At 28.6% G+C, this 26,289-nt stretch overlaps 4 protein-coding genes across 4 annotated transcripts; 2 read left to right on the forward strand and 2 right to left on the reverse strand.

The window, feature by feature from the left end:
• Window positions 1–683: 683 nt before the first annotated feature.
• Bfra_006085 (putative choline transport protein) lies at window positions 684–4,497 on the reverse strand (the record flags this gene model as incomplete). Its single annotated transcript, XM_037336458.1, has 8 exons — window positions 684–755; window positions 852–951; window positions 1,091–1,670; window positions 2,565–3,311; window positions 3,409–3,683; window positions 3,741–3,939; window positions 3,987–4,198; window positions 4,250–4,497. 8 exons carry the CDS (start codon window positions 4,495–4,497, stop codon window positions 684–686), a joined length of 2,433 nt encoding a protein of 810 aa, XP_037191668.1.
• A 1,256-nt stretch (window positions 4,498–5,753) lies between these two features.
• Bfra_006086 (putative acetyltransferase protein) lies at window positions 5,754–6,299 on the reverse strand (the record flags this gene model as incomplete). Its single annotated transcript, XM_037336459.1, has 1 exon — window positions 5,754–6,299. The coding sequence occupies one exon, from the start codon at window positions 6,297–6,299 to the stop codon at window positions 5,754–5,756; it is 546 nt and encodes a 181-aa protein (XP_037191669.1).
• A 683-nt stretch (window positions 6,300–6,982) lies between these two features.
• On the forward strand, window positions 6,983–7,669 carry Bfra_006087 (putative magnesium dependent protein; the record flags this gene model as incomplete). Its single annotated transcript, XM_037336460.1, has 1 exon — window positions 6,983–7,669. The coding sequence occupies one exon, from the start codon at window positions 6,983–6,985 to the stop codon at window positions 7,667–7,669; it is 687 nt and encodes a 228-aa protein (XP_037191670.1).
• A 649-nt stretch (window positions 7,670–8,318) lies between these two features.
• Bfra_006088 (putative rad4 family protein) lies at window positions 8,319–11,867 on the forward strand (the record flags this gene model as incomplete). Its single annotated transcript, XM_037336461.1, has 1 exon — window positions 8,319–11,867. One exon carries the CDS (start codon window positions 8,319–8,321, stop codon window positions 11,865–11,867), a length of 3,549 nt encoding a protein of 1,182 aa, XP_037191671.1.
• Between the last annotated feature and the right edge of the window lie 14,422 nt (window positions 11,868–26,289).

Raw genomic sequence — 26,289 nt, forward strand, 5'->3', positions numbered from 1 at the left:
GAGATATGCGTGAGAGCACGCAATTGTGATAAGTCCAGGTACAGACTGTCTTGGAAGGTGGAAGCGCAGGAAGGCTAATCTTGCCGATAGTGGTCCTCTCGACAAAACTTTCCGTCTCAAATGTAAACGTGACTTTGAGATATTTCAATAGCACCAGCATTTGATACTCATTCAATGACCATAAAAATCACCACACTATCATCCTAGATAGTTCTATTATTTTATCACGGCATTCTATATCCATTCTAAACATTTTGCCACTATACAAAACCTCGTGAAATTGCATGTAACGGGAAGATTGAGGTCGCGAACTGAGAGCGGGGTCAACGTTTTGAGTTCGAGCGGGCGAAGATTCAAAGAGAGAGTGAGGGAGATAGTGTGGGAGGATATTCTGTGTAAAGAATCATTTCGATATCTTCATGTTCATCCATTTATCCTTCACGTCGAAGATCAGATAAAAACTTTGGATGCTGGGATGTGAATTGTCGTTTGACTTGAGGCTTCATGGGCGATGAATTGCTCAGCATTCATAAAAATCAAAATCATCGCAATTCTTACCTACAGAACCGTGGAAGGGAAATGAAAATGCCCCTATGGCAAGACAAACTCGTTCATCCATTAATTCATTCTGGTTCGCATAACAAGCACCATTTCCCTAACAATCCACTAATCACGTCCTTCCACTACCAGGGAATCACATCCCCCTTCCACGAAACAAAGCTTCCAGAATTAGTTTCCCTACTCGCTACATCGATCTACACACGCGCATCAAGCATTAGCAATTATCCAGAAATTCTTTGAAATTCCCTCATATTTCATCCATCCTCCATCTAAAGAAAGAAATCACATACCTGTCCCATCACACCACTCACACTCTCTTCCAAACTCATCGGCGGTTCTTTCACCCCCAGACTATCCGCAAAAGCTTGTCCATTATCAGTTTTAACCCATCTATATTTCGATTAAAAGATCCTATAATTAGCCCATGATCTATCCATAAATCTCTTTTTGATCTCATCTCTCTCGAACCCTCTTCATCCACCCCTCATTTGTGCCCAACCCTCCAAAAAGATAAAAACAAAAAACATACCCCGGATGCACCGCAACACTCACAACTCCACTCCCCTCCTCCTCAAAATGCAGCTTCCTCACAAAATAATTCCCCGCCGCCTTACTAATCCCATACGCAATCGACGGCGTCTCATCTTCCATTCCACCAATCGAACCCAGGTAACTAGAAACATAAATAACTTTCTTCTGTATTCTCTTCTCTCCCCCTTCTTCAGAAGCAGAAGAAGCAAGCAAAAGAGGTCTCAAAACCTGATAAATCCGAATCGGCCACACCGTATTAATGTGAAAGTGAGCCTGCAGTTCCTGCACACTCGTCTCTTTCACACTTTCGAAACTTGTTGCCGCGCCGGCATTTAAGATCAAGGTATCGATTTTCCCTACTCCTTCATTTTTTAATCTCTCTACTAAATCACCAACAGTATTCTTTCTCTCTTTCTCATCTCCAATATCCGAAGAAAGAGTAACGATAACAAGTCTCGAGCCTCGCGCTTTGAAAAGCCCTTCCAGCCCAGATGAATCGGTAGAAGTCGTGCGTTTGGTAGCGATAACTATTGTATTTTCGCGCTGGAGAAGTGTACGGGTTAATTGCAGTCCGATTCCTATTTTTATTCCTTTGTTAGTATTTCCATCTTTATTTCCATTCCCGTCTTCACCATCATATATATATCTATATCTACATCCGAATCCAAGTCATCCACCAAAATCCCAGCACCTCAAATCCATCACCACCCCTCAGAAAGAAATGTGGAAACCCCTAAGCGAAACCCCGCACCTCAAAAAAGGGGCCCCCTTTTTCTCTTCCCCTCCTTTCCCTCCCACAACCAAATAACACATACAAACACAAATACACACCTTTATTCCCCCCCGTAATAAAATAAACCATACAATCCTGCATTTCGAAGCTCAAATTTAATGCAATACCCAAAAATGCGCAATAGTATAATATCGAGGATTGGAAAATGAAATTCGGGCTTCAATGATTCTGTTTCGTTCGATTTTGTTGAGGGAATGAATTGATAAAATAAAGAGGCGAGATGTGCGAATGAGCGATTTATATGTAAACATGCGGAAAAAGTTGAATAAGCACTATTTTAAACGAGAAGATGATTGGATGAAGAATTGTTCAGAGGAGTGGAAGAGTGGATGGGGATTTTCTTTTGGGGAAGGAGGATAGAATTGTGTGATGGATGGATTTGTTCGTACTGTGGAGACTCTTACTGGTAATTGTTTGAATAAATCTAGTGGTGCGATGTAAAAATATTGTTTATAAATAAGTTTGATGTATAATATATCCTCTAAACAAAGGAGTATATTCATAAAAAGTGCCAACACCAAAAAGAAAAGTATCAAATCTCCCAGAACAACTCATTCGTCACTCCACGAGAAGCAAAGCGTGCGAGCTTCCTTGCACCGAGAAAACCCACCATGATGGTATAACACCGCTGAAGTTTCTCCCCATTATTTCGAATCAATCTCAAGTGCTTTATGCACACCATCACTATCCCCGACATGAATACCATTCAAAACATTCCTCCCATCATCAGAATCTACTTCAGATTGACCATAAAGCCCAGCTTGAGGTCCTTTGTAATTCCCACCTTTAACTAACCACCAAATGCCCGCCGCAATAGATAAAGCTCCCGCAATAAGACATGAATAATTCATACTGGCAGCATTGAAAGGCATTGCATAAGGAAAACAATAAATAACCACAAACACAATAATATAGAGACAACTAACAATATTGACAGTATAACCCACAATATCATTCATCTGAAACCAGCCAGGAATCATTCTATTATTGTAAGGACCAGATTCTTGAGAAGAACGATTGAAGCGACCCGTGAAAATGAATGGGAGAATTGATGCCAAGTAAGAAAGAGTAAGAAGAACGACGAAAGAACCGACGAAAGCATTGAATGCTGTTGATGAACCGACATATATAACGCCTAGTATGGTACTGCATATACCACAAGCGATGGTTGCGTTGAGAGGATTTTTGTGGTGTGGATGAATTACGTGTAGCCAATTTGAGAAAGGAACTGCTTCATCACGAGCAAGAGTCCAAAGACATCTTCCCGCAGTTATATACGTTCCAATGAGGGTACAGAAGATTGGAAAGAATATAACGAAAAGGAGACCGGTTGTTCCGGCAATAGTACCGGTGGCTTGTAGATATATTTGAGTAAGTGGAAAAAATGGTGCAGCCAATACAGCATCGAGATCGGTAGTTGCGTAGACTGGAGAAGAATTAGTATCTCGCAGAAGAAGAGGAAATTCAGTACGGAGGAAAACTATGAAACACGAGAGACAAGAGACAAAAGAGGGAAAACTTACAAATAGTGATCGTATATAAAAATGCTGTGATAAAACCAATACTCATTTGAGCCCCAATTGCAAGTGGTATATTTTTCCTAGGATTTGGAATTTCTTCTGCCAAATGAGAAACACAATCAGGTGTACCAACAGCGTAAGCTCCATTTAACATTCCTGCAAGGAAAACAAATCCATTACTGGAATAGCCGGTATCATTGGCCCAGTCTGCCCAAACAAAAGAATGAGTAGCATGCCCAGTACCAGATGGCATAATAGCACAAACTATGATTGTGATACTGGATGCAAAAAATTAGGCAATCATTACAACAAGTACTTGAATGATGAAAACTTACAAAACACCACCCAAGATAAAAGCAAGTCCAATATTATTGATCATTGGAAGAGCACGATTAGCGAATAAGACTATACAACAAGCAATCCAAGTTATGATAATGTAACCGATGAAAATATGCCATCTAGCCACTACATAGTCAGGATGATAAAGACCATATATTGCAACTACAACATTTGAAGCAATAGATGACATTGTAGCTATTGATTGTTAGATATGTCTTGAAAATTGATGGGATTAAATTTACCTGCACCACAAATCCAAGCAAACGTATTCCACCAACCAGCAAACCAACCACAAATTTTACCATATTTTGGACCGGGAGTAATTGATGCCCAATGATAAACTCCAGCACTACTTGGCATTGATGAAGCTAATTCGGCTAAAGAAGCTGCAACGAGCCAATAAAAAATTGATACAGCAATGAATTCATATAAAACACCTGGTGGACCTCCATTACTATTAATATGTCAGTCTTAGTTTTCCATTCTTATGGAGATAATAACTTACTAAATAGCTGTAGCAATACTACCACCTAAAGCAGCCCATGTATTCCCAGTAACGAGACCAACTGAACATATAGAAAGTAAAGAGAAGTTTCGTTCAACTTCTTGAACATGTCCTGTTTCATTGACTTCCGCTAATTGAGAATGACTCTCTCCATCGGCTATAGCTACTTTTTCCGATTTGTATGTTGACGGGTTAGGTGAAAAATTCCGAAGTGATGGGGACCTTTTATCAATCATAGTTTGTTCCATCTTGATGGACCGTGGCGAGTGGGTAAATGGTATATCAGATCTAAAGGAAAGCCTTATTGTCGAATCTCATCAACGATGAATTTATGGCGGACTTGTAGTGAACTTGTGATGAACTGGTGGTAAACTCGACGTAGATACAATGATTATTTAGAATTAAAGATAAGATAGATTAACTAGTATCAAGTAGATATTGAGTGAGATCAATAAGGGGAAGGAGACAAGAGAAGAACAGCCGGCTCAGATGAAAATAGTATGATAAGAATGAAGGTATTTGAGGTTTACTTTGTATGTTTCCCAAGACTGTACCCCCATCTTCAATATCTTATCCATGATATCAAACAACATAAGTTAAGAGTATTCTGTACTATTATCAGTAACGGTAGTACATGAGGAAAGTCCCATATCTATTCCAACCTATCAGCCTCGGTAGACATAGCCATATTAAACGGATAAGACCCACTGAGATCATGTAGCTTACCGTAAAACATGTTGACCCTGCTAAGGTTGGATATGATGGATAAAAAGATCAAAATACTCCATACGGAAGTTTTTGTAGATTTTAAGAAATAAATGTATAAAGTCCCGCATCTAAATTGAGGTTAATGGTGGGGCAAGTTTGGGGTGAAGATTGACTTGCATGATGAGCATGGTTGTTGAATGGTTCAATCAAGAGAAGATCAGATCAGATCATCTTGACCCCATACCATTCATCGATAAGAGGATAAAGAGAATATCACATGGTTTCTTTGCGTAAAAGGTAAAAGTAATACAATTGATATCTCAAAAGCATTGTCAATTATCAATTTTATTGAAAACCCCTGATTAAATCATATCGTGTTACTTGTCTGAGTGTAACCATTTGGCCAGCTTAACGGAAAGGTACTGATTGGAAAATCATTGCGCTACTCTTTTCTATTTCTGATATTGCATTGGCTATTTTTCCCTGGAGCGGACATCCGCGTAGAATTCTGTAAGTTTCCCGTTGACTTCGGACTATGAGACATCAGGTTCTACAACCTTTCATAGCATGGTACTATCGTGATCAGCTCAGATGATTCTTGGAAGATATTCCAAGTGCCGCGTTTTCCCCAGGTATTGTTTGATTAGAGACCTTTAGATTTGAAGAAAATTGCTTCGAGAAATATGGAACATCAATGTGCCATACTTTGAAGACATCATCACATCGCCTCTTTGGAATTCGTTCATCCATCACGGGTGGCAGTCTGAAAAGAGAAAAGGATTGTTCTACCTCAATATCATGAGATATTCCTTCTCATAGCACACCTAATATTATTGTCAAGGTGATTTGATTCTTCTTCAATCAAAAGAGTCAGTTCATTGCCAATATCCTTTGCTTCGAGTTCAATGTATCCTAAACCTTGATACCAAGGACGATTGAAAGGAAGAATTTTGTTGGTTGTGAGAGTAACTGCTTGAAATCCTTCTTCTTTTACATCTTTCATCATTCGATCCATTAAAGAATTCCCAATACCTTGCCTCTGGTTATCCTTATTGACCGAGACTTCAGCCACATGGAAATTATCATCAACCTTAAAACCTCCAAGGAATCCCACGGGTTTGTCTTGACGATCAACAGCCACCCAAAGATGATGATTCTTTAACATGGACATTAACAATGCTGAATCCAAGACGGAATCATCAACGGGAACGTTGAAACATGTGAATAGTTTAGCTGCTGATCTTTCAACGTCTGCTAGTAATGGAATATCCTCGTGTCGTGCTTCACGTATAATAGGATGACGCGATGTTGTAATCTTTGGTTGTTCATGTACTTCTGACATGGTAGCTCATCGTACCATCAAACAAACTACTATGCCTCTTGAAGATAATATATCGAAAAGTCTAGAAGGGTGGCTTATAGTCGTCAACGGTAAATGTGAGACAATTTACAATGATCGGGAAGAGTGAGACATAAGCTCGCATGAAGAGTAGGGAGCAGTACAAAGTAGTTGATGAAGATTGGTGTATTGACTTTTTGTGTAGAGTACCGATCTTATTATTAACGACTAGATGATACCAATCGATATACTCGAGTAAATGGATGGATGGATGGATGGATGGATGGATGGATGAATTGCACTTGGAATATTTAATTCAGCTGAAGAAGTAAAATAATGTTGAATAATGAGCTGAAGATTATATGAATTGTATGAGGCCGTGTCGTTCTTCGTCCTTCGTCGTTGTTCGCCTCCGTTGTTCGCCCCCAAATTAGGCTTTACTTCGCTAAAACTTTCACGATGCGGCGCAACCTCGCAACCTCGTAACCTTCACTAACAGCCTGGAAATACAGGACGACGGTGAATAAGTCAACATCGACCATTCTCTCTCGTAAGATTTCTTCTCTACTCAACTTCAACAAACTTTCGTGAAACTAATTACATTATTTAGTACTACTATATACACAATTCTCTCTTCAAACAATACGAATCTCATCGCCCTCTTACTCATCCTTCTCTTCACGACGATGGGCAAAAGATTAAAGAAAACCAATAACCCTTCCCCAATATCTCCAATCGATACCCCTCCATCTACATTTACAGATTCTCTCCTCCTTCCAAAACTTATCGTATTCGATCTCGATTACACATTATGGCCTTTCTGGGTAGATACACACGTCACACCTCCGATCAAAGCAAACTCTGAACATTCTGCGACGACCGATCGTTGGGGAGAAAGTTTTACTTTCTACAATGAAGTCCCTTCAATTCTCGCACAACTCAAAAATCATGGCATGATGGTTGGAGCCGCATCTCGCACATCTGCTCCTGATTTAGGAAGAGAAATGTTAAGATTACTGCATGTTATGGATATAGATGGGAAGAAACGGAAGGCGATTGAATACTTTGATCAACTCGAAATCTATCCTGGAAGCAAGATTACACATTTTACGAAATTACAAAAGAGTACGGGGATAGCATATAAAGATATGTTATTCTTTGATGACGAGGCAAGGAATAGGAATGTTGAATCGCTGGGAGTTAAGATGTGTCTGGTTAAAGATGGTGTTAACAAAGCAGAGATCAATCGAGGTATCAAAGAATGGAGACAAATGCATGGTCATGAAATGAAGGTATCTGGTTCGGAGGATAGGATGGAAGGTTCTTCTACTGCTGCATATAATGATGGAATGGATAATGATAATGATGAATAAATAGAAGAATACATTGGTATGGTTTGGATATCATCTGGAGTTTTGGGATAGGATTTGAGAATACATTTGAAGTAGAGCTGGAGAAGGAGGAGGGTAATCGAGGCAACGTTCATAGATGAAGAGGACGACAGTATACGAGTACGGGCAGCATGAGTAGCATCAACAGCATCAACAGCATGCGTAGGATGGACAGTATGAGTAAATATGAATATCAACGATCCAATATCATGGAAATACGGGTTTTCACGATAAAACTCATACATCCAACATCTTGACTTCCTCAAAAGCCAGCAAAGAGGAAGATGTTCAATACTCCAACATGAAATGCACATCAATACTGTTACATCTAAAACCTAGACGTTTTCCTTCTCTTACCATCGTTGCCACCTTTATCATCAATACCTTTATTGTCTTCCTCAACATGTTCCAACAATGCGATCGCCCTTTCATACCCCTGTCGGTACCTGATTGATTGATTGATTGATGACCTCATTATTCAAACTGCGATAAATCATTTTCGCGCGTCAAACTTAATCCCGCGACGCCTGACTTCGTGTTGAGTTCGTGTTAATTTGGAATTTCTACGACAGTTACAACAACTTGATCGACGTCGATACTTCTCCAGATTATGTTTCGGTGACAGATAAATATGCCTCCATTCCTTCCGCGCAAACGTTTACGCTCATCATCTCCAGAGCCAGATTCCCAGCCAGGTCCATCAAAGCAACAGAATAAAGGCAAAAAAAGTAAATCATCAAAAGCCACTCCACGAAAAGCTACATTGTTTGATGATTTGGATGCTGGAGCCAAAAGTCCTGAGGATACCAAGGCGATTTTACGCAAAATCCAAGCTACAGATGAGGATGATGAAAGTTCCTTATCGTCCCTGTCCGATGACGAATTCGAGGATGTTCCAAATACGAATAGACAACCCAACGATGATGCGACGGAGGATGAGGATGAAGACGAAGACGAAGATATTGAATTCGAAGATGTCGATACAAATATAACTGATAAACCATCTGCGAATATACCTACTGGTGATCTCGAACTTACATTGACGAAAGAAACGAGGATATCACTCACAAATCCATTGGGGACGAAGAAAGGACCTAGTAAAATTGAGAGGGGTATAAGAATGGCTACACATCAAGTCCATGTTCAAATGTTAATGTGGCATAATGCGATCAGAAATTCTTGGCTTTGTGATAAAGAATTACAAGATATTTTGGTGGGAAAATTGCCGGAAACAATTTTGCGGGAGATTGAAAAATGGAGGAAGGATAGTGGTTTACAAAGCAAGGTGGATGATACTCCAAAGTCGAAGGGGAAAGGAAAAGGAAAGGTCACAAAAGGAAAGAAGGTCGATATCAGAAGTCAACGAGATTGGGGACAACCTGCAGAAAGACAAGAGGCTGGTGAAATCAATATGAGTCGTGGGGATCCTATGTTTCGACTTTTAAAGTTATTGATACATTATTGGAAGCAAAGGTTTAGAATCGTCGCACCAGGTTTACGAAAAATTGGTTATATGTCTCTCGAAAGACTCGATCAAGAATCGAAGAGTTTCCAGAAAGATGAACATGATTTTGAACGACATGGCGAAAGGATAATTAATATACATGAATTTAGAAAATGTGCTAAATCTTTGGAAGGAAGTCGAGATGTTGGTGCTCAACTATTCACAGCATTATTGAGGGGAATTGGTATTGAATCAAGAATGATTGCTAGTCTTCAACCTGTAGGATTCGGTTGGAATAAGAATGAGGATGCTATAGAGAAGAAGGATAAGAAGAGAAATGAACCTATTCCAGAGGATGATACATCGGATACTGAGAGTAGTGAAGAAGAGAAGCATGTCTCGAAGCCTAATTCAAAGTCTACCACAACACCTACCACCAAACCTACAGCAAAGCCTCCCCCCAAATCCTCGAAGAAACTAAACGGCACGGGGAAATCCACTCTGGTTCCAAATAACCCCAGCAAATCTACCAATAATTCGGCAAGAAGAAGTTCACGCGGAAATGGACTTAAAGATGCTCCAATTGATTTGTCAGATTCCGAAGAAGTTTCCATGGTCAATAATGAAGAAGACGATGATGAGTCTGTGGTTGATACTACTCCAGCCAAAACCCGTATACAACCTTCAAAACCTTACGACAAAGATCTTTTGTTTCCACATTATTGGACAGAAGTTTTATCACCAATCACAAATACATATACACCTATTGATCCACTCGTTCTTAGTGTTATTGCGACTAATCCTGAACTTCTTCAAAAGTTTGAACCTCGCGGTGCAAAAGCTGATAAAGCCAAACAAGTTACTGCTTATATCATTGGACATTCATCAGATGGTACGGCTAAAGATGTTACTGTACGATATTTAAAAGGTCATACGTTACCTGGCCGAACAAAAGGCAATCGAATTCCAATTGAGAAAATTCCGGTTTACAATTCTCAAGGCAAAATCAAACGTTATGATCAATATGATTGGTTTAAAACCGTCATGAGTGGTTATGTTAGAGGAAGTAATTTCAAACGTCCAAGGACGGAAATCGATGATCATGAAGAAGCTACTGATCTTAAAGCTATTCAACCTAAGAAAAAAGAAGTAAAAGAAGGAGAAGAAACTCTGCAATCTTATAAATCCTCTACAGAATTTGTTTTGGAAAGACATCTTAGAAGAGAAGAGGCTATTCTTGATACAGCAAAACATGTAAAAATGTTTACTGTAAAAGCAAAAGGCGATAATCCAACAGAAGAGAAAGTTTTCCTTCGAAAAGATGTCGTCAGTTGTAAAAGTTTAGAAACATGGCATAAAGAAGGTCGAGCACCTCTACCTGGTGCAATACCAAGAAAACGTGTACCATATCGAGCAGCGACTACAAATCGAAAACGCGAACTTGCAGAAGCAGAATTGGAAAGTGGAGAAAAAATGTTACAAGGTCTTTATAGTCGTGATCAAACTGATTGGATTATTCCTCCACCAATTGAGAATGGTGTAATACCGAAAAATAATTATGGAAATATGGATGTTTATGTTCCAAGTATGGTACCAGTTGGTGCAGTTCATATTCCTAGAAGAGGCACAAAAAGAATTTGTACACGATTAGGTATTGATTATGCGGAAGCTGTTACTGGATTTGAATTTGGTGCTAGAATGGCTATACCTATTATTACTGGTGTTGTGGTTGCCGAGGAGAATTTCGATCTTGTTATGGAAGAATGGGAAAAGGATGAAGCGGAAAGAGTTAGAAAAGAAGATGAGAAGAAAACTAAAGCAGCGATTGGGATGTGGAGGAAGATGTTAATGGGACTTCGAATTATTGAAAGAATGACGGATGAATATGGACATGGTGGAGAAGAAGTTGATGCGGTTAATCCGTTTAATAATAAAAACAAGAAAGGAAAGGAGGTTGATGGAGATCCAGAATTGGAGGAGAAAGCATTGGAAATGCAACAACAAGACGAAGAAATGGCAGGTGGTTTCTTTCCTGAAGGTTACAATGAGGAAGAACCGGAAGAACATCATTCGACGAGTTTCTTTCCAGTTGTTGCTTCACAGGATGATGGAGATGGTGGTGGCTTTATAGTGGAAGATGAAGGAAAAGAGATCACTAATAGGATTAATGGTGCCAATGGTACTCCATACGCCACTTCTCAAACATTTCAATTTATTGGAAATGAGAATACCGAGCCAAATCCAACCTCGGGAGATGATGTAGAATCAGAAGAAGAAATTCAACACAAGAAACCACAAGTTGTAATTCCTGCACCAACATCTCGCAGCAGAGGAAGGTCTGCAGCATCGACAAACAAACCTCCCGCAAAAGCAAAACCTACTCCAACCTCCAAACCTAAACCGAAAACGCCCGCAAAACGAGCAGCTCCGATATCAAAAACTCCTGGTAAACGAAAACGTATACCGGATTTGGAGGATGATGAGGATATTGAAGATAATGAATCTTCCTCACTATCCGATATTGAAGTGGATGATGACGCGGAAGAAGAAGACGAAGTAATCAAACCCTCTCCGAAAAAATCAGTCCCGAGGAAATCGGTGACGAAAAGGAAAGAAACGATATCCGTAACTTCTAGTCCAGCAACGAGAAAGACACCGAGTAGAAATGCGAAGAGAGTGAGTGAGACGGGGACGAGGTCGAGATATTTTGAACATGAGGATAGTGGGGAGGAGTGAGGAGTGAGATGAAGGGGGTTGATGGGTGGGGATGGTGGTGGGGAGAAGAGCGTCGTGTGTGTGTGTATGATAGTTGTGAATGATAGGTACTATGTTGGGTTGATTTGTATGATTTGTATGATATGATGTAATGAGGGTGGGAATTTGATTTTGCGACTTTTGGGGGGGGGGGGGATAAAGTCATGAAATGACTAAGTGGATGAATGGACAGTGCGGGTCGTTCACAGATATTTGATACGGAGAAATGGTGAGCGTGTATCATAAAATTAGAGTTAGAATTTAGAGTTAGAAAAATCCACCATACCTTCGAAATTATGTAAATATACTAGCCATAAATCCCACATCTGCATCAACGCTGTACGCATCAAGAGGCATGATGGGAATTTATTGTAGATAGTATGTACTAAATGATTGATCAGTTGATGGGTATTGTGGACAGAGATGTAGATGTAGACAGAGATGTGGATGTAGATGTGGATAAATGGGTAAGTAGGTAGGTAGGTAGGTAGATGGGTGATTAGTGATATCTATCTATTCATTTACTCATCCAACTGTTTATCCATCTATTCACAATTCTCAATTGTCAAACTCAAACTCAGACGCAACACCTAGAAATCGTCGGGAATATAATAGTATATCTCATCTCCTGTGTGAAATTCCCGGGGATGATACGTGTTGTTTGAGCGATTGACATTTATTCCATTTTATTTTAGTCTTAGTTTTGGATTTGGATTCTGGGGTTTATTTTGGGTTGGGGAAGATTTCACTCGATAGATGGCTGGGGCTTCTTATGAAAAGAAGCGGAAGGAGGAGGGATAGATGGAGAGGGGGAAGGTTGATTGGTATGGTTGTGGAAGATGTCAAGGAAGAGGTTAGAAGGTGGAGAGTGTTTTGGGGGATTGGGTATGTGGTTGGAGGATTGGATTTTGGGATTGTTTATGGGTTTTTTTATGGAGAGATGGGCATTAAGATCGTGAGTTTGATGTGATGAACTATGATTTGTTATAGAAAAGGCTTTTTTGCTGTCGCTATAATTATTATATCTTTGAAATTCCGTTACGGAGATGACGTCATTATCGCTTCATAAGATTTATCGTCAATGATATTCCGGAAGTGAAAAGTATAAGGGTGTGTATATAACCCCTACCCTATTCCTTTTCTTTTCCCATCGAAGGGTTTTTATTGAGAGATAGGAAGATGGAGGTAGATGTACATGGAAGTTTCTGTGGTTGTCTTATGCGATTCATTTAGTACTAGAAGCTCTAGGGGTTGAAGATATAAATGTACAGAGAGTGGGATAGAAATGGAGGTAGAGGCTTGAAATGCTCGCTGTGAAGATGGGGAGTATTTGCATTCAATGTGAAGATGGAGCTGTGATGTGGTTTGTGGATCTAGGCAGGCTAACATGGAAGTAGCTCCTTCCGAATTGGTTCTCATCTGGAGGTACCTGTGTATCAGATGAGGAACTCCTCCAACTGCTAAAAATCCAGGGTCTCTGTATTTAAGCTTTCATAGTGTCCGTCACCTTTCTAATCAAAGAAAAATGAAGTCTGGTAACATTCAGCAACAGGGACTGGAGTCATGATCAGTCATGTTGAAAACTTTCAACAACTTTACAGTACACATCTCATCTTTCTCACTCGCTAACGTTGAATCTCATGATCTATCGGAAGCGTGATTTGAAGCTCTTTCGGAGCGCGATTTTGTTGTCTAATGTGTGTGTGTGTGTGTACTGCCATTTATAATCGGTAGTGCGTGTTAATCGTGATGGATAGATATATCAGTGTTAAAAGTCGATCAGTCATTGCATCTCGGCCACAAGGTATTTGTACTAGCTAGGTTTTCATAGCTTTTCGATCCAAGATACCTGGTTCTCTATCTTGATAGGAATTAACTTCGCTTGTTTCAAGCTCTGCTGCTTCTTTCCTTAGTCTGTCGATAGTATGTTGTCAAGATGCATGGCTCAATCAAGTATACAATGGTACTTTTATGTGACTTCCTCTTCCATAGACCTTATGATACATATTCAAGAAAACAAATGATATATGCAACTCATAGGTTTACATTCAGTGAGTAGTTATAATAGAGTTTCGGGGTAGTATCCGATGATGCTATCTATTCTCTCCTGTCTGATATACTTTAAATAAGAAAATAAACAAATATCGAATATCAATATCTAATGAATATAAAAATTATAAATTATTAATATTTCAAGAATACTATAAAGAATATAATATAATATTATTTAGTTTATTATTTCATTCTTTTTATTTAATTTAATTATTTAATATTAATTATTTTAGTTTTTTAAAGCATTTTTATAATTAATAAATCAAGAATTTCATTAAGATATATATTACTTATATAATTAAAACTAAATTTTTTCAAATCTTTAAAACTATATATATTAAAGTAATATCTATATTAAATAATAAAATGTTAAAAGGAATAGAAGTTATTAATACTAATTATGTACTGTAATTAATAATATGATTATCTAAATAGGCTAGATTAAACAAACTATAAATAGGTATATTGATCCCTTTTAAGGGGAGTAAAATAGAATTAAAATATTTATATATATAGTAATATAGTTAATATAAAAGCTTTTTTTATTCAATCTTTTAATAGATTATAAATTTGATTAATATAACCTTTAGATATAATTAATATAATCATTATTATAATTTAATTTGTAGAGTTGAAAAATATATAATATTATTCTATAATTAGTATGTAATACTATAATTATTATTATTATCAACTTATAGAATTGAAAAAATATATAATATTATTTATAAACAAAATATATATAATATTGTTGGAAATCACATGTGTGGTATGTACACATTACTATAAAACCCTTCTCCCGGGCTTCCCGAATATATAGACATATTCAATATATTATTCACTATATGTAACTTACTATCTATTTTTAATAGATTATGAGTACTATGTTATAAAAAGCTTCTTTTTACATCCCTATATACTTTTTTCTTTTAATATAAAGATTTACTATATTAAAATATAACGGGTTTAATCTCAATTGAAATAAAGTATAGATTTCTTATTGTCTTTAAAGACAATAATTAGATGGATTTCTATGAATGTATTTTATTTGTAATACTAGGAGCTAATACATTAAAAATATGTACAGAAGAAAAAGAAATGCTGGTCAACCCTTACTTAGAGATTATAGACTAAAAGAATAAAAAAGGGATTATTATTACAATTCTTAATTCCAGTCTAACCCCTATGTATTAATCTTAATTAATATTCTTCCTTATAACAAATAATCTCCTAAATATTTGAATGAAGTTATTAATATTTAATAATACTATAAACCCTTAATATATTCAAAATCTTTAAAAACTATTCAATTAAGAATAATTCAATCCAAAAGCAAAAATTATTCAAGTCTTCCTCGATTATCTCATTATATATCAGTATAAAACATTAAAGACAAAATCAGTTATTACTGAAATAAAAGTTTATAATTAATTCTTATATATATTATTAGATACAAAAGTCTAATAGATACAATATAATTTCATTATATCCATAAATATAAATCTTCAAAACGCTTTATATACTTTGTAGTAAGCTGAAAGAATTCCTTGAGTTAATACAAATTCTACATTAGCTTATATTATACAAAGAGTCTTTCAAGAACGAGGATTTAAAGCTTGAGATAAAAGAGGATTTAGAGGTTGTATAGAATATTAAGAGAATAGTAGAAAGATATATCTATTAAAGATTAGTAAGATTACTAAGACAAATATTTCTAATTATATTTTTTATAGAAAGAAAGAGTATATATAAAAAGATTATTTTGTTTATATTAGGGTTAGAGAAATAGTATACAATAAACTAGTTAATAAAGATTCTATATATACAACTATTATATATCTTACAAAAGCTGATTAAGAATATATTTCCTTTTTTGTTTATTTTGCTAGCGCTATATATATATAAGCACTCAATAATTATATATAAATACTTAACTCTAAAGCTTTCTATTATTTTATTAGTTCACTTATATATCTCTATAATATTATATATTGAATTATCTCTTAGTATATAAAGACTACAAATAATATAAACATTTTTAGTATTATCTTTAATATAATTATAATTAGGAATCTTATTTTAAAAGATATATAGTATATCAAAGACTTCGGATCTATTTATCTTATATTAATTAGAATACTTATAGCAAATAAACAAAAAGTTATATTTAAAGGAGATTTGACTTCCTATTAGAAAAATAAACAATTAGAAATATCTACAAAAAGAATCAATAAGAATTATATTATTAGACAATCTCTTACCCATTATATTTATATAGTTCACATAAATCCTGAACCTAAAAATGTTTCTTCAAATAATAATAAAATAAAGATTATACATTATTGATTTAATTATTTCAATTATAATCAAATAAATAAACTAAAAAAAGCTTTAAATGGTTTTTATTATACTAAAAAGAAGAAGACTATTAATCGAAAAGTTTATAAGCTATATTTTATAAAAAGGATGAATAAGTATTTCAATAAGTTTATTACTATTTGTATTTTTATAAGATTATATTGTTTTTATATAGATCTTTCAGGAATCCAGGAACCCTTAGAGAATAATAACAAATATTTTATTGTAGTTATTAATAATATAATCAAAACGATTTGAATCAAATATATAAAAGATAAGTTTACAAATATTATCATATTTATATTAATGAATCTAATCAATCAAATTGAAAAAGAGTTTAATTCTAAGATTATAATAATCAAAGTAAACAATAATAGAAATGAATTTAGGTAACAATTCTAAATAGAGATTTCAAAGAAAGATTTAATCTTTGAATTATCACTATTAAAGAAGCATTCTATAAATAGAGTTATAAAAAAGAAGATTTAAGATATCAATATAATATCCAAATTGCTATTGAGTGAATCAGAAATAAGATCTAATATATAGAAGCTTATAATTAAATACATTATATACTTAAAAAACAGATCCCTTATTAAGTTCCTATTATTTGAAAAAACTGGAATGCTCTCCTCAGCGATTATATTATATAAAGCTATATCTAATTAATAATCTAACTTCAAGAAACTCAGAATATTTGGTTGTAAAGCATGAATTAGAAACCTATAGTAATCTAACTTAATAACAAAGAAATTCGAAATCAGAATATTCAAAGGAAATCATATTTTTGTTGGAATAAATAGAAATAATATTTATTACTTTCTTAGTTTTTATAATATAACTATAAATAGAATAGCAAATACTGACTTTAATGAATATAGATATTCCTTTAAAGACCTTAAAGAAAAGATAATTTTAGAATAGTTTGAAATAATAAATAAAAGAAAACCTCCTTTATATAATAATACTATAAAAATAAGAAGGATATAATAAGTATAAAAAGATGTATGAATATATATTAATAAATAATAGAATATTTAAATCCAAAATGAATTATAAACTCAAATCTATTCTTTATAAATATTATGGTAATAATAACTATAAGTTATTAAATTAATATAAAAAGTATAAGTATTTTCATTTTTAAGATAAAGAATATAAGTAGTTATAGAAATTCCAAGAGTTAGATTTGTTTTTATAACTATTCTAATCTAAAATGTTTTAAATAAAAGTTGCAAAAAACAATTAAAAAAGATCTTTAGTGATTAGATTATTTAGTATATAGTTGTACTATATACTATTTTTATATATCCTAAAGATAATCTAATTAATAACTTAAATTCAATATTTAAAGAATCAATAAAGCTTGAAGATATTATACAAGGGAATACTCAAATATAAATAGAAGTAATTAAATCTGAATTATAAAATCTAAAGGATAATAATATTTTCGAGATTATAAATAGAATTATATTCGTAAACTAAAAGTTATTAAAAAGTAGATATATTCTAAGGAATAAACTAAATTAATTCAATAAATTAACTAAAAGAAAAGTAAGATTAGTAATCAAAAAGTATCTTTAAAAATATGGAATAGACTTTTAAAAGATCTTTATTAGTATAATAAAGTATTCAATATTATATATTCTATTAGTAAAAATTGTTATAAAAGATTTAGAAATTAATAATATAAATATTAATATTATCTTTTTGAATAATGAGTTAATAAATATAGAAATTCTTATAAAAATCCTAGAATTTTTCAAAGAAATCTTTTTTAAAATTAAATTTAAAAGCAAACTATATTTTAAACTAAAAAAATCATTTTATAAATTAAAATAAGTATTAAAAGTTTAGTAAACTATTGTCTAAAAATTCTTTAAAGAGATTGAATTTAAGGAATCCATAATAGATTCGAATCTCTTTATAGGAAAGGGAGTATATATCCTACTATATATAAATAATTTATTAATAATAGAAAATTATATTAATATTAATTTAATGAAAAAGATAATTTTAAATAAATGGAAATGTAAAGATTTAAATAAAACCAGTATATTCCTAAGTATTCAAATAAAATATAATCAATGAAATTAATTATTTAAGATATATTAATCGAATTATATAAAAAAGATCTTATATAGATTTGGAATTAATCTTTTTAATATTAAGACTTTGCCCCTCTCTTTAAATATAATAATTTGAGATATAAAAAAAGAAAAACTATTATATAAAAATAATAAGATTCTTTACTTATAAATTGTTAATAGTACTATCTACTCCTTTAATCTCATATAATTTAATATAATATATACTATAGGCCAGCTTACTTATATAATGTATATATTAGAGGAAAGTCATCTAATACTTATAAAATACTTATTTCAATATCTTACTAATATATATTCAATCAGTACAATTTATTCAACTTGATTTAATATACTTTCATACAAATATTAAGTATACATAAACTCAATATAAGAATCTTTAACTAATAGAAAATCTATTTAAAGAATAGTTTTAATTAGATATAGTAATGTTATAATATAATCTTTAATAAAACAGAAATTAATATCTCTCTATATAATGAAAATTGAAATTATAGTAGTAAATAAGAGTATAAAAGAATTAGTTTAAATAAAAAAGCTAATTAAAGATTTAAATAAATACTTTAAGAAAAAGCCCTTTATTTCAATATTATATTATAATAATATAAATAGAGTTAATTAAATACAAAAGAACAAATTTCATAATAAGACTAAGTATATTAATATTTAATAGCATTATATTCGAAAAAATATAATTGATATAAAAAGGCTATATATTATATAAATCCTAAAAACTAAATAGATAATTAATATTCTTATAAAATAGCTTACATACCCTAATTTTATAATTTATAGAAAAGATCTAGAATTAAATCTAAAATACTGAAAACAAGTATATCAAAGAATATTAATAATCATTAATCCTGAATTCGATTATATTATATATTTTAGTCGATTTAGCTAATTCAATTTTTTATTAATCAAATTGACCAAATCAATCAATCAAATTAACCAAATTAATCAATTTATCTGAAATTAATCAAAAATACTAAATTCACTTAATTCTTTAATTTTATCAGTATCATAATATTCACTATAATCACTAGATTCATTAAATTTATCGAAAATTATACAAATTAATTGAATTAATCGATTTACTATAAATTGATCAAATCAATTAACCAAATTAATCAAATTAATTATTTAGAGAAAATTATATAGAGTAATTAATAAATTGAAGATCTATTCATATAGAATTAAATTTAGATTATTTACCATACTAAAAAAGTGATCTTAAAATCCAAAGATAATAAATCCAAAGCAATTTATTGATATATATACAAAAGGGATTTTACAAAAATAAATTGAATTCATATTGCTATATCTCTTTATAATAAATTGAATTTCATTTAACATAAACAGGGAAAACAGGATTTGAATAAAGAATACTCTTATACTATAATACAATATTAAATCATAAAGTTATTAAACTTTATTAGAGATATAGAAACTATAAACAATATTTGAATATTAATATTATTATAGGAATTAATAAGATTCTATATAAATATATATATATATAAAGTTTATATAATTTAAATAATAGATTCCTACCATAAAAAGGATATTGGAAATCATATATATAATATATATACACTACTATAAAACCCTTTTCCCAGACTTCCTGGATATATAAACATATTTAACATATTACTCACTATGCGTAACTTGCTGTCTATTTCTAACAAATATAATAGAAAGATATATAATATTAATTATATTTATATATAAAAAAAAAAAAACCTTACAAATTTTTTATATAAATATCAAAATAAACAAAATCAAAGAGTAAATAAAAAGTATTCCAAATCTTATTCAAAAGATTTATAATTAATGATTTCGATAAATAAAAATATAATTAAAAGGAAAGGATTGATTTTATATGATTGAATTTATATTACAAGAGTATACTAAGATTAAAGAAGTTAGAATAAAAGTTAATAATATTAAAGTTTTTCTGATTCTTAAAGAAAGCAAAATTATAAATATTAGGCTTAATCTAAATAAAAAGGCTAAATATTTGAAAGATAAAGTTAGTATACTATTATATATATATAAATCATTTAATAATAATAATAAAGTGCTTATTAATAAATATAATATAATACGAATATTATGAAATTATTTAAAATTAAAGTATTTAAAAATTAATAATATTATAGCTAATTTGTATTTAATAATAATTTAAATATTCATTTTTAAATCTACTAATTATTCAGAAATAATTATTATTAAAATCTAGGATAAATTGAAAGAATATTGATATAAGTTTAATATTATCAATTCTGTATTTAAGGATTTATATAGAAATAAAGTTCTATTTTTAATTCTAACTAGAAATCTTTCAAATAAATATTAAATAATAATTAATGCTATAAGTGTTTAAAGTATATTAGTAATAGAAAACAAAATCAAGTATTTTATAATTAAGAAGTTTAATATTTAGAAGATAGAATAAAATTATATTATTAATAGAAAATATATAATTCTAAAACAATAAAGAGAATATAAAGGATTAAACTTATTTATAAAATAAAATTAAAATAATAAAATTAAAATCTATACTTATTATTTTTATAAATAAAAAGAGTATTTTCTATATAATTATAAAAACCTTATATTTGTATAAACTCTAATCCATAATTATTATAAAGTTAAATAACAAAAAGTAATACTCAAAAAGATAATCAAAATATTATTTACTAAGAAAAAAAGCAATTATATTTATTTTATAAATAATAAAAATCTTTTAGTTGACTTTGATTTATTAAAAAACAAAGAAAAATTTAATAATAAAAAATACTATATTTTTAAAAAATTTATTTATAAATTTTTTTTTTTTTGTTAATATATAGATATTAATATTTTTATATATATATTTAATTAACTTTCCCTTTTTAGAAATATCAAGAAAATAAAAAAAAAATAATAAAAGTTGATAAAGGAATTATATATTATAATTAAATAGATATTACTATAATAAAACTAGAAAATAAAGATATAATTTTATTCTCAAAAATATTATATATACTAGAATTAGAAGTTAATCTCTTTTTTAATAAAAAGATTTATAAAACTAAATTTAAAAACAAATTTAATTTAGATTATATATATTTTCGAAAAAATAGAATAAATATTATTAAAACAAAAATAAATAAAGGAATTTATATAATTTTAAATATTATAAAAGAATATAAAAATGTTATTCTTTAAAATATAAAGATTATTAATAATATAAAACTAAATAAGATTATAATAAAAACCTTTTTAAATAAATTTAAGGATTTAGAAAACTATTTATTATAATATAGATAATTCAATTATTTTAGTCTAAAAAAGATATGAAACCTTTATAAAATTATTATATTAAAAAAGCTAATCAAAATCCTATTCAAGATTTTTATATATAAAATTTATATACTTATTAAAATAAAGAATTTAATCTCAAAACAATTTAGTTTTTATAAAATAAAAAAATTAGAATTTATTTATTTTAATATTATTAATCTATTTCTAAAGTCTTTATAAGAAAATTATTATTTCTTATTAATTATAAACAATTAAATAAAAATAAACTAAATTTTGATTTTGAAAACAAAAGATAAAGTTATATTAAAATTAAAGAAATAAAAAACTAAATTGAAATTGGATATAAGTAATAAGATATTAATTATTTAAATTAATAATATATTAGAACTAATTTAAGTTATTAAAAAATAAAACTCTAAAATTCGATTGAAATTGATTATTATAATATTATTTTATTAAAATAAAACTATTAAAAGAAATATTAGTATTATTAAAACTGATATAAAAGTTATATTAAAAAAAACTAGATTATTATTGGAATTCTAAAATGAAATTATTGAATATAATATATATTATAAAAATAAAACAAATATTAAATTAATTATTAATAATAGTATTATTAGCCCTATCAAAGTATTTATAGAATTAATTCTGAATATCAATTATTATAGAATATAGGGAAACAAGTATTATATATATATTAATCCAAAAATAATTCTAAAGGATTAATAATATAACAAATTATAAGATATAGTTTAAATAGATATCTTTATAGAATATTTATATATAATTAATAGATATATCAGAATATATTCGTTAAAACTAAGCTATATTATATAAGCAAACTAAATGATTATAAATAAATCTAAAAGAGGGGAGAATTTAGATCTGAAAATAAGAAACTTTATATTAGGATTTTAAGATATAGAGAATATTGTTTTTAATAGGAAATTAAGAAGCAGATTTTATAAGATATAAGAAATACAAAAATCTCTATCTAAATTATTATAAAATACTGTTATCTCTGAACACTCGAAAATTGTAATTTTTAGTATACTCAAAGTCAATAGTATTTAATAATTTAATAAAAACAGTAAAGAGAATATTATTGAGATTAATCCTTTTGTAAAACCAATTTCATTTTTAGAAATAGAAAAAATAAAGATATTAAATATAGCATCTATAATTAATAAACCTTCAATTAAAGCTTTAATTATATATATAGATATAAATCCTCTCAAAAAATATTTTTTTCGAAAATATAAGCAAAATAATAATAAATTAAATAAATATATTCAAAAACTAATAAAAATAATAATAATAATATTTTTAATAAATCCAAATGAAAATACTATTAAATATATTATAATTTTCATATTCTTTATATTAAAAATCAATTCAAATATTAAAATGAAATTATCCAAAAACCTTCAATTGATCTTAGAAAATTCAATAAGTGAGAATACAACCTTTCTTATAAAACAAATTCTAGATATTTTTATTTCTATTATATATAATCAAATAATCTCAGATTTTGAATATAAAAAAAAATAAAAATAAACTATCAAAAAGGAAATTAGTTTATTAATTACAAATAATATTTAAAAAGAATATATTCTATTGAAAGATAGAAATCTTATTTCAATTAAATAGATATTTATAATAAAGATAAAGAATAATAAGATTAAAAAATTCAAAGTATAATTAATAATAAAAAGTTTTAATTAAGTTTTTGAAAAAGATTATAATAAAATATTCGTTTTTATAATATAATTTAATATACTCTATTTATTTTTAGTAATTATTATAAAAAAGAACTTAAAATACTAGTATTTTAATATAAAAAATACTTTTACAAAATCCCATTTTAAAGAAAAAATATATCTTATATTATCTCAAGGAATTAATATATCAAATATATTAAAAGGAATAGAAGTTACTAGTACTAATTATATACTATAATTAATAATATGATTATTTAAACAAACTAGATTAAATAAACTATAAACAAGTATATTAATCCTTTCTAAAGGGAATAAAATAGAATTAAAATATTTATACATATAATAATATAATTAATATAAAAACCTTTTTTATTTAATCTTTTAATAGATTATAAGTCTGATTAGTATAATCTTTAGATATAATTGATATAATTATTATTATTGTTGGAAATCATATATATGATACTAAGTAGTATGCTAGTAACAAACATCTTTTTCTATTCCAATAGGTTATAAGCCTGGGTGGTGTAGTGGTAAAGTGCACGACTACAGGTTCTCTGATACGAAAAAGATTTATATCTAATAATTTGCTATTAGATAAAAAAAAGAAACGAATCTATACAAAAAAAGCTATATACACTGATAGAGAGATCGATAAGCTCTGTATAGAGATACATTGAAGCTAATCCTAAATAGGAATAGGACTATAGAGTATACTACTTAAGAGGGCGTGTTGGAAATCATATATATGATACTAAGTAGTATGCTAATAACAAACATCTTTTTCCATTCCAATAATTATAATCCAATTTGTAGAGTTGAAGAGTATATAATATTATTTTATAACTAGTATATAGTACTGTAATTATTATTATTATTAATTTATAAAATTGAAAGAGTATATAATATTATTTATAAACAAAATGTATATAGTATAATAGAAAGATATATAGTATTAATTATATTTATATTTACAATCTATATGGATTTATTTATACAGAAAAAAGGAAAGAAAAATCTTACAAATTCTCTATATAAATATCAAGATAAACAAAATTAAAAAGTAAACAAAAAGTATTCTAAATCTTATTTAAAAGATTTATAATTAATAATTTCAATAAATAAAAATATAATTAAAAAAAAAGAATTAATTCTATATAATTAAGTTTATATTATAAGAGTATATTAAGGTTAAAGAAATTAGAATAAAAGTCAATGATATTGAAGTTTTTTTAATTCTTAAAAGAAATAAAATTATAAATATTAAGCTCAATCTAGATAAGAAGGTTAAATATTTGAAAGATAAAGTTAGTGTATTATTATATATATGTAGATTATTTAGTAATAATAATGAAATATTTATTAATAAGTATAATATAATATGAATATTATAGAATTATTTGAAATCAAAATATTCAAGAATTAATAATATTATAGTTAATTTATATTTAATAATAATTCAAATATTTATTTTCAAATCTATTAACTATTTAGAAATAATTGTTATTAAAGTTTGGGATAAATTGAAAGAATATTAATATAAGCTTAATATTACTAATTTTGTATTCAAGGATTTATATAGAGATAAAACTTTATTTTTAGTTTTAACTAGAAATCTTTTAAGCAAATATTAAATAATAATCAATATTATAAGTGTTTAAAGTATATTAATAATAAAAGACAAAATCAAATATTTTATAATTAAGGAGTTTAATATTCAAAAAATAGAACAAAATTATATTGTTAATAGAAATTATATAATTTTAAAATAATAAAAAGAATATAAAAAATCAAGTCTATTTATAAAGTAAGATCAAGATAATAAAACCAAAATTTATGCTTATTATTTCTATAAATAAAAAGAGCATTTTCTATATGATTATAAAAATCTTATACTTATATAAACTTTAATTTATAATTATTATAAAGCTAAGTAATAAAAAGTAATATTTAAAAAAACAATTAAAATATTATTTACTAAAAAAAAAAGCAATCATACTTATCTTGTAAATAATAAAAGTTTTTTAATCAATTTTGATTTATTAGAAAGCAAAAAAAAATCTAATAATAAAAAATATTATATTTCTAAAGAATTTATTTGTAAAACTATTTCTACTTATTAATATATAGATATTAATATTTTTTTATATATATCTAATCAATTTTCCTTTTTTAGAAATATTAAGAAAATAAAAAAAAAGATAATAAAAGTTAATAAAAGAATTATATATTGTAATTGGATAGGTATTGTTATAATAAAACTAGAAAACAAAAGTATAATTTTATTTTCAAAGATGTTATATATATTGGAATTAAAAGTCAATCTTCTTTTTAATAAAAAGATTTATAAAACTGAATTTAAAGGTAAATTCAATTCAAATTATATATATTTTCGAAAGAATAGAATAAATATTATTAAAACAAAAATGAACAAAGAAATTTATATAATTTCAGATATTATAAAAGGATATAAAAATATTACTTTTCAAAGTATAAAAATTATTAATAATATAAAATCAAATAAAATTATAATAAAAATTTTCTTGAATAAATCCAAAAATTTAAAAAACTATTTATTATAGTATAAACGATTTAATTATCTTAATCTAAAAAAGATATAAAATCTTTATAAAGTTATTATATTAAAAAAGCTAATTAAAGTTTTATTTAAGATCTTTGTATACAAAGTTTATATATTTATCAAAATAAAGAATCTAATCCCAAAACAATTTAATCTTTATAAAACAAAAAGATTAGAATTTATTCATTTTGATATTATTAGCTTATTCCTAAAGTCTTTATAAGAAAACTACTATTTTCTATTGATTATAGATAGCTAAACAAAAATAAACT

Source organism: Botrytis fragariae (genome assembly GCF_013461495.1).
Source record: "Botrytis fragariae strain BVB16 chromosome Unknown tig00000075, whole genome shotgun sequence".
In the NCBI taxonomy this organism is placed as follows: Eukaryota; Fungi; Ascomycota; class Leotiomycetes; order Helotiales; family Sclerotiniaceae; genus Botrytis; species Botrytis fragariae.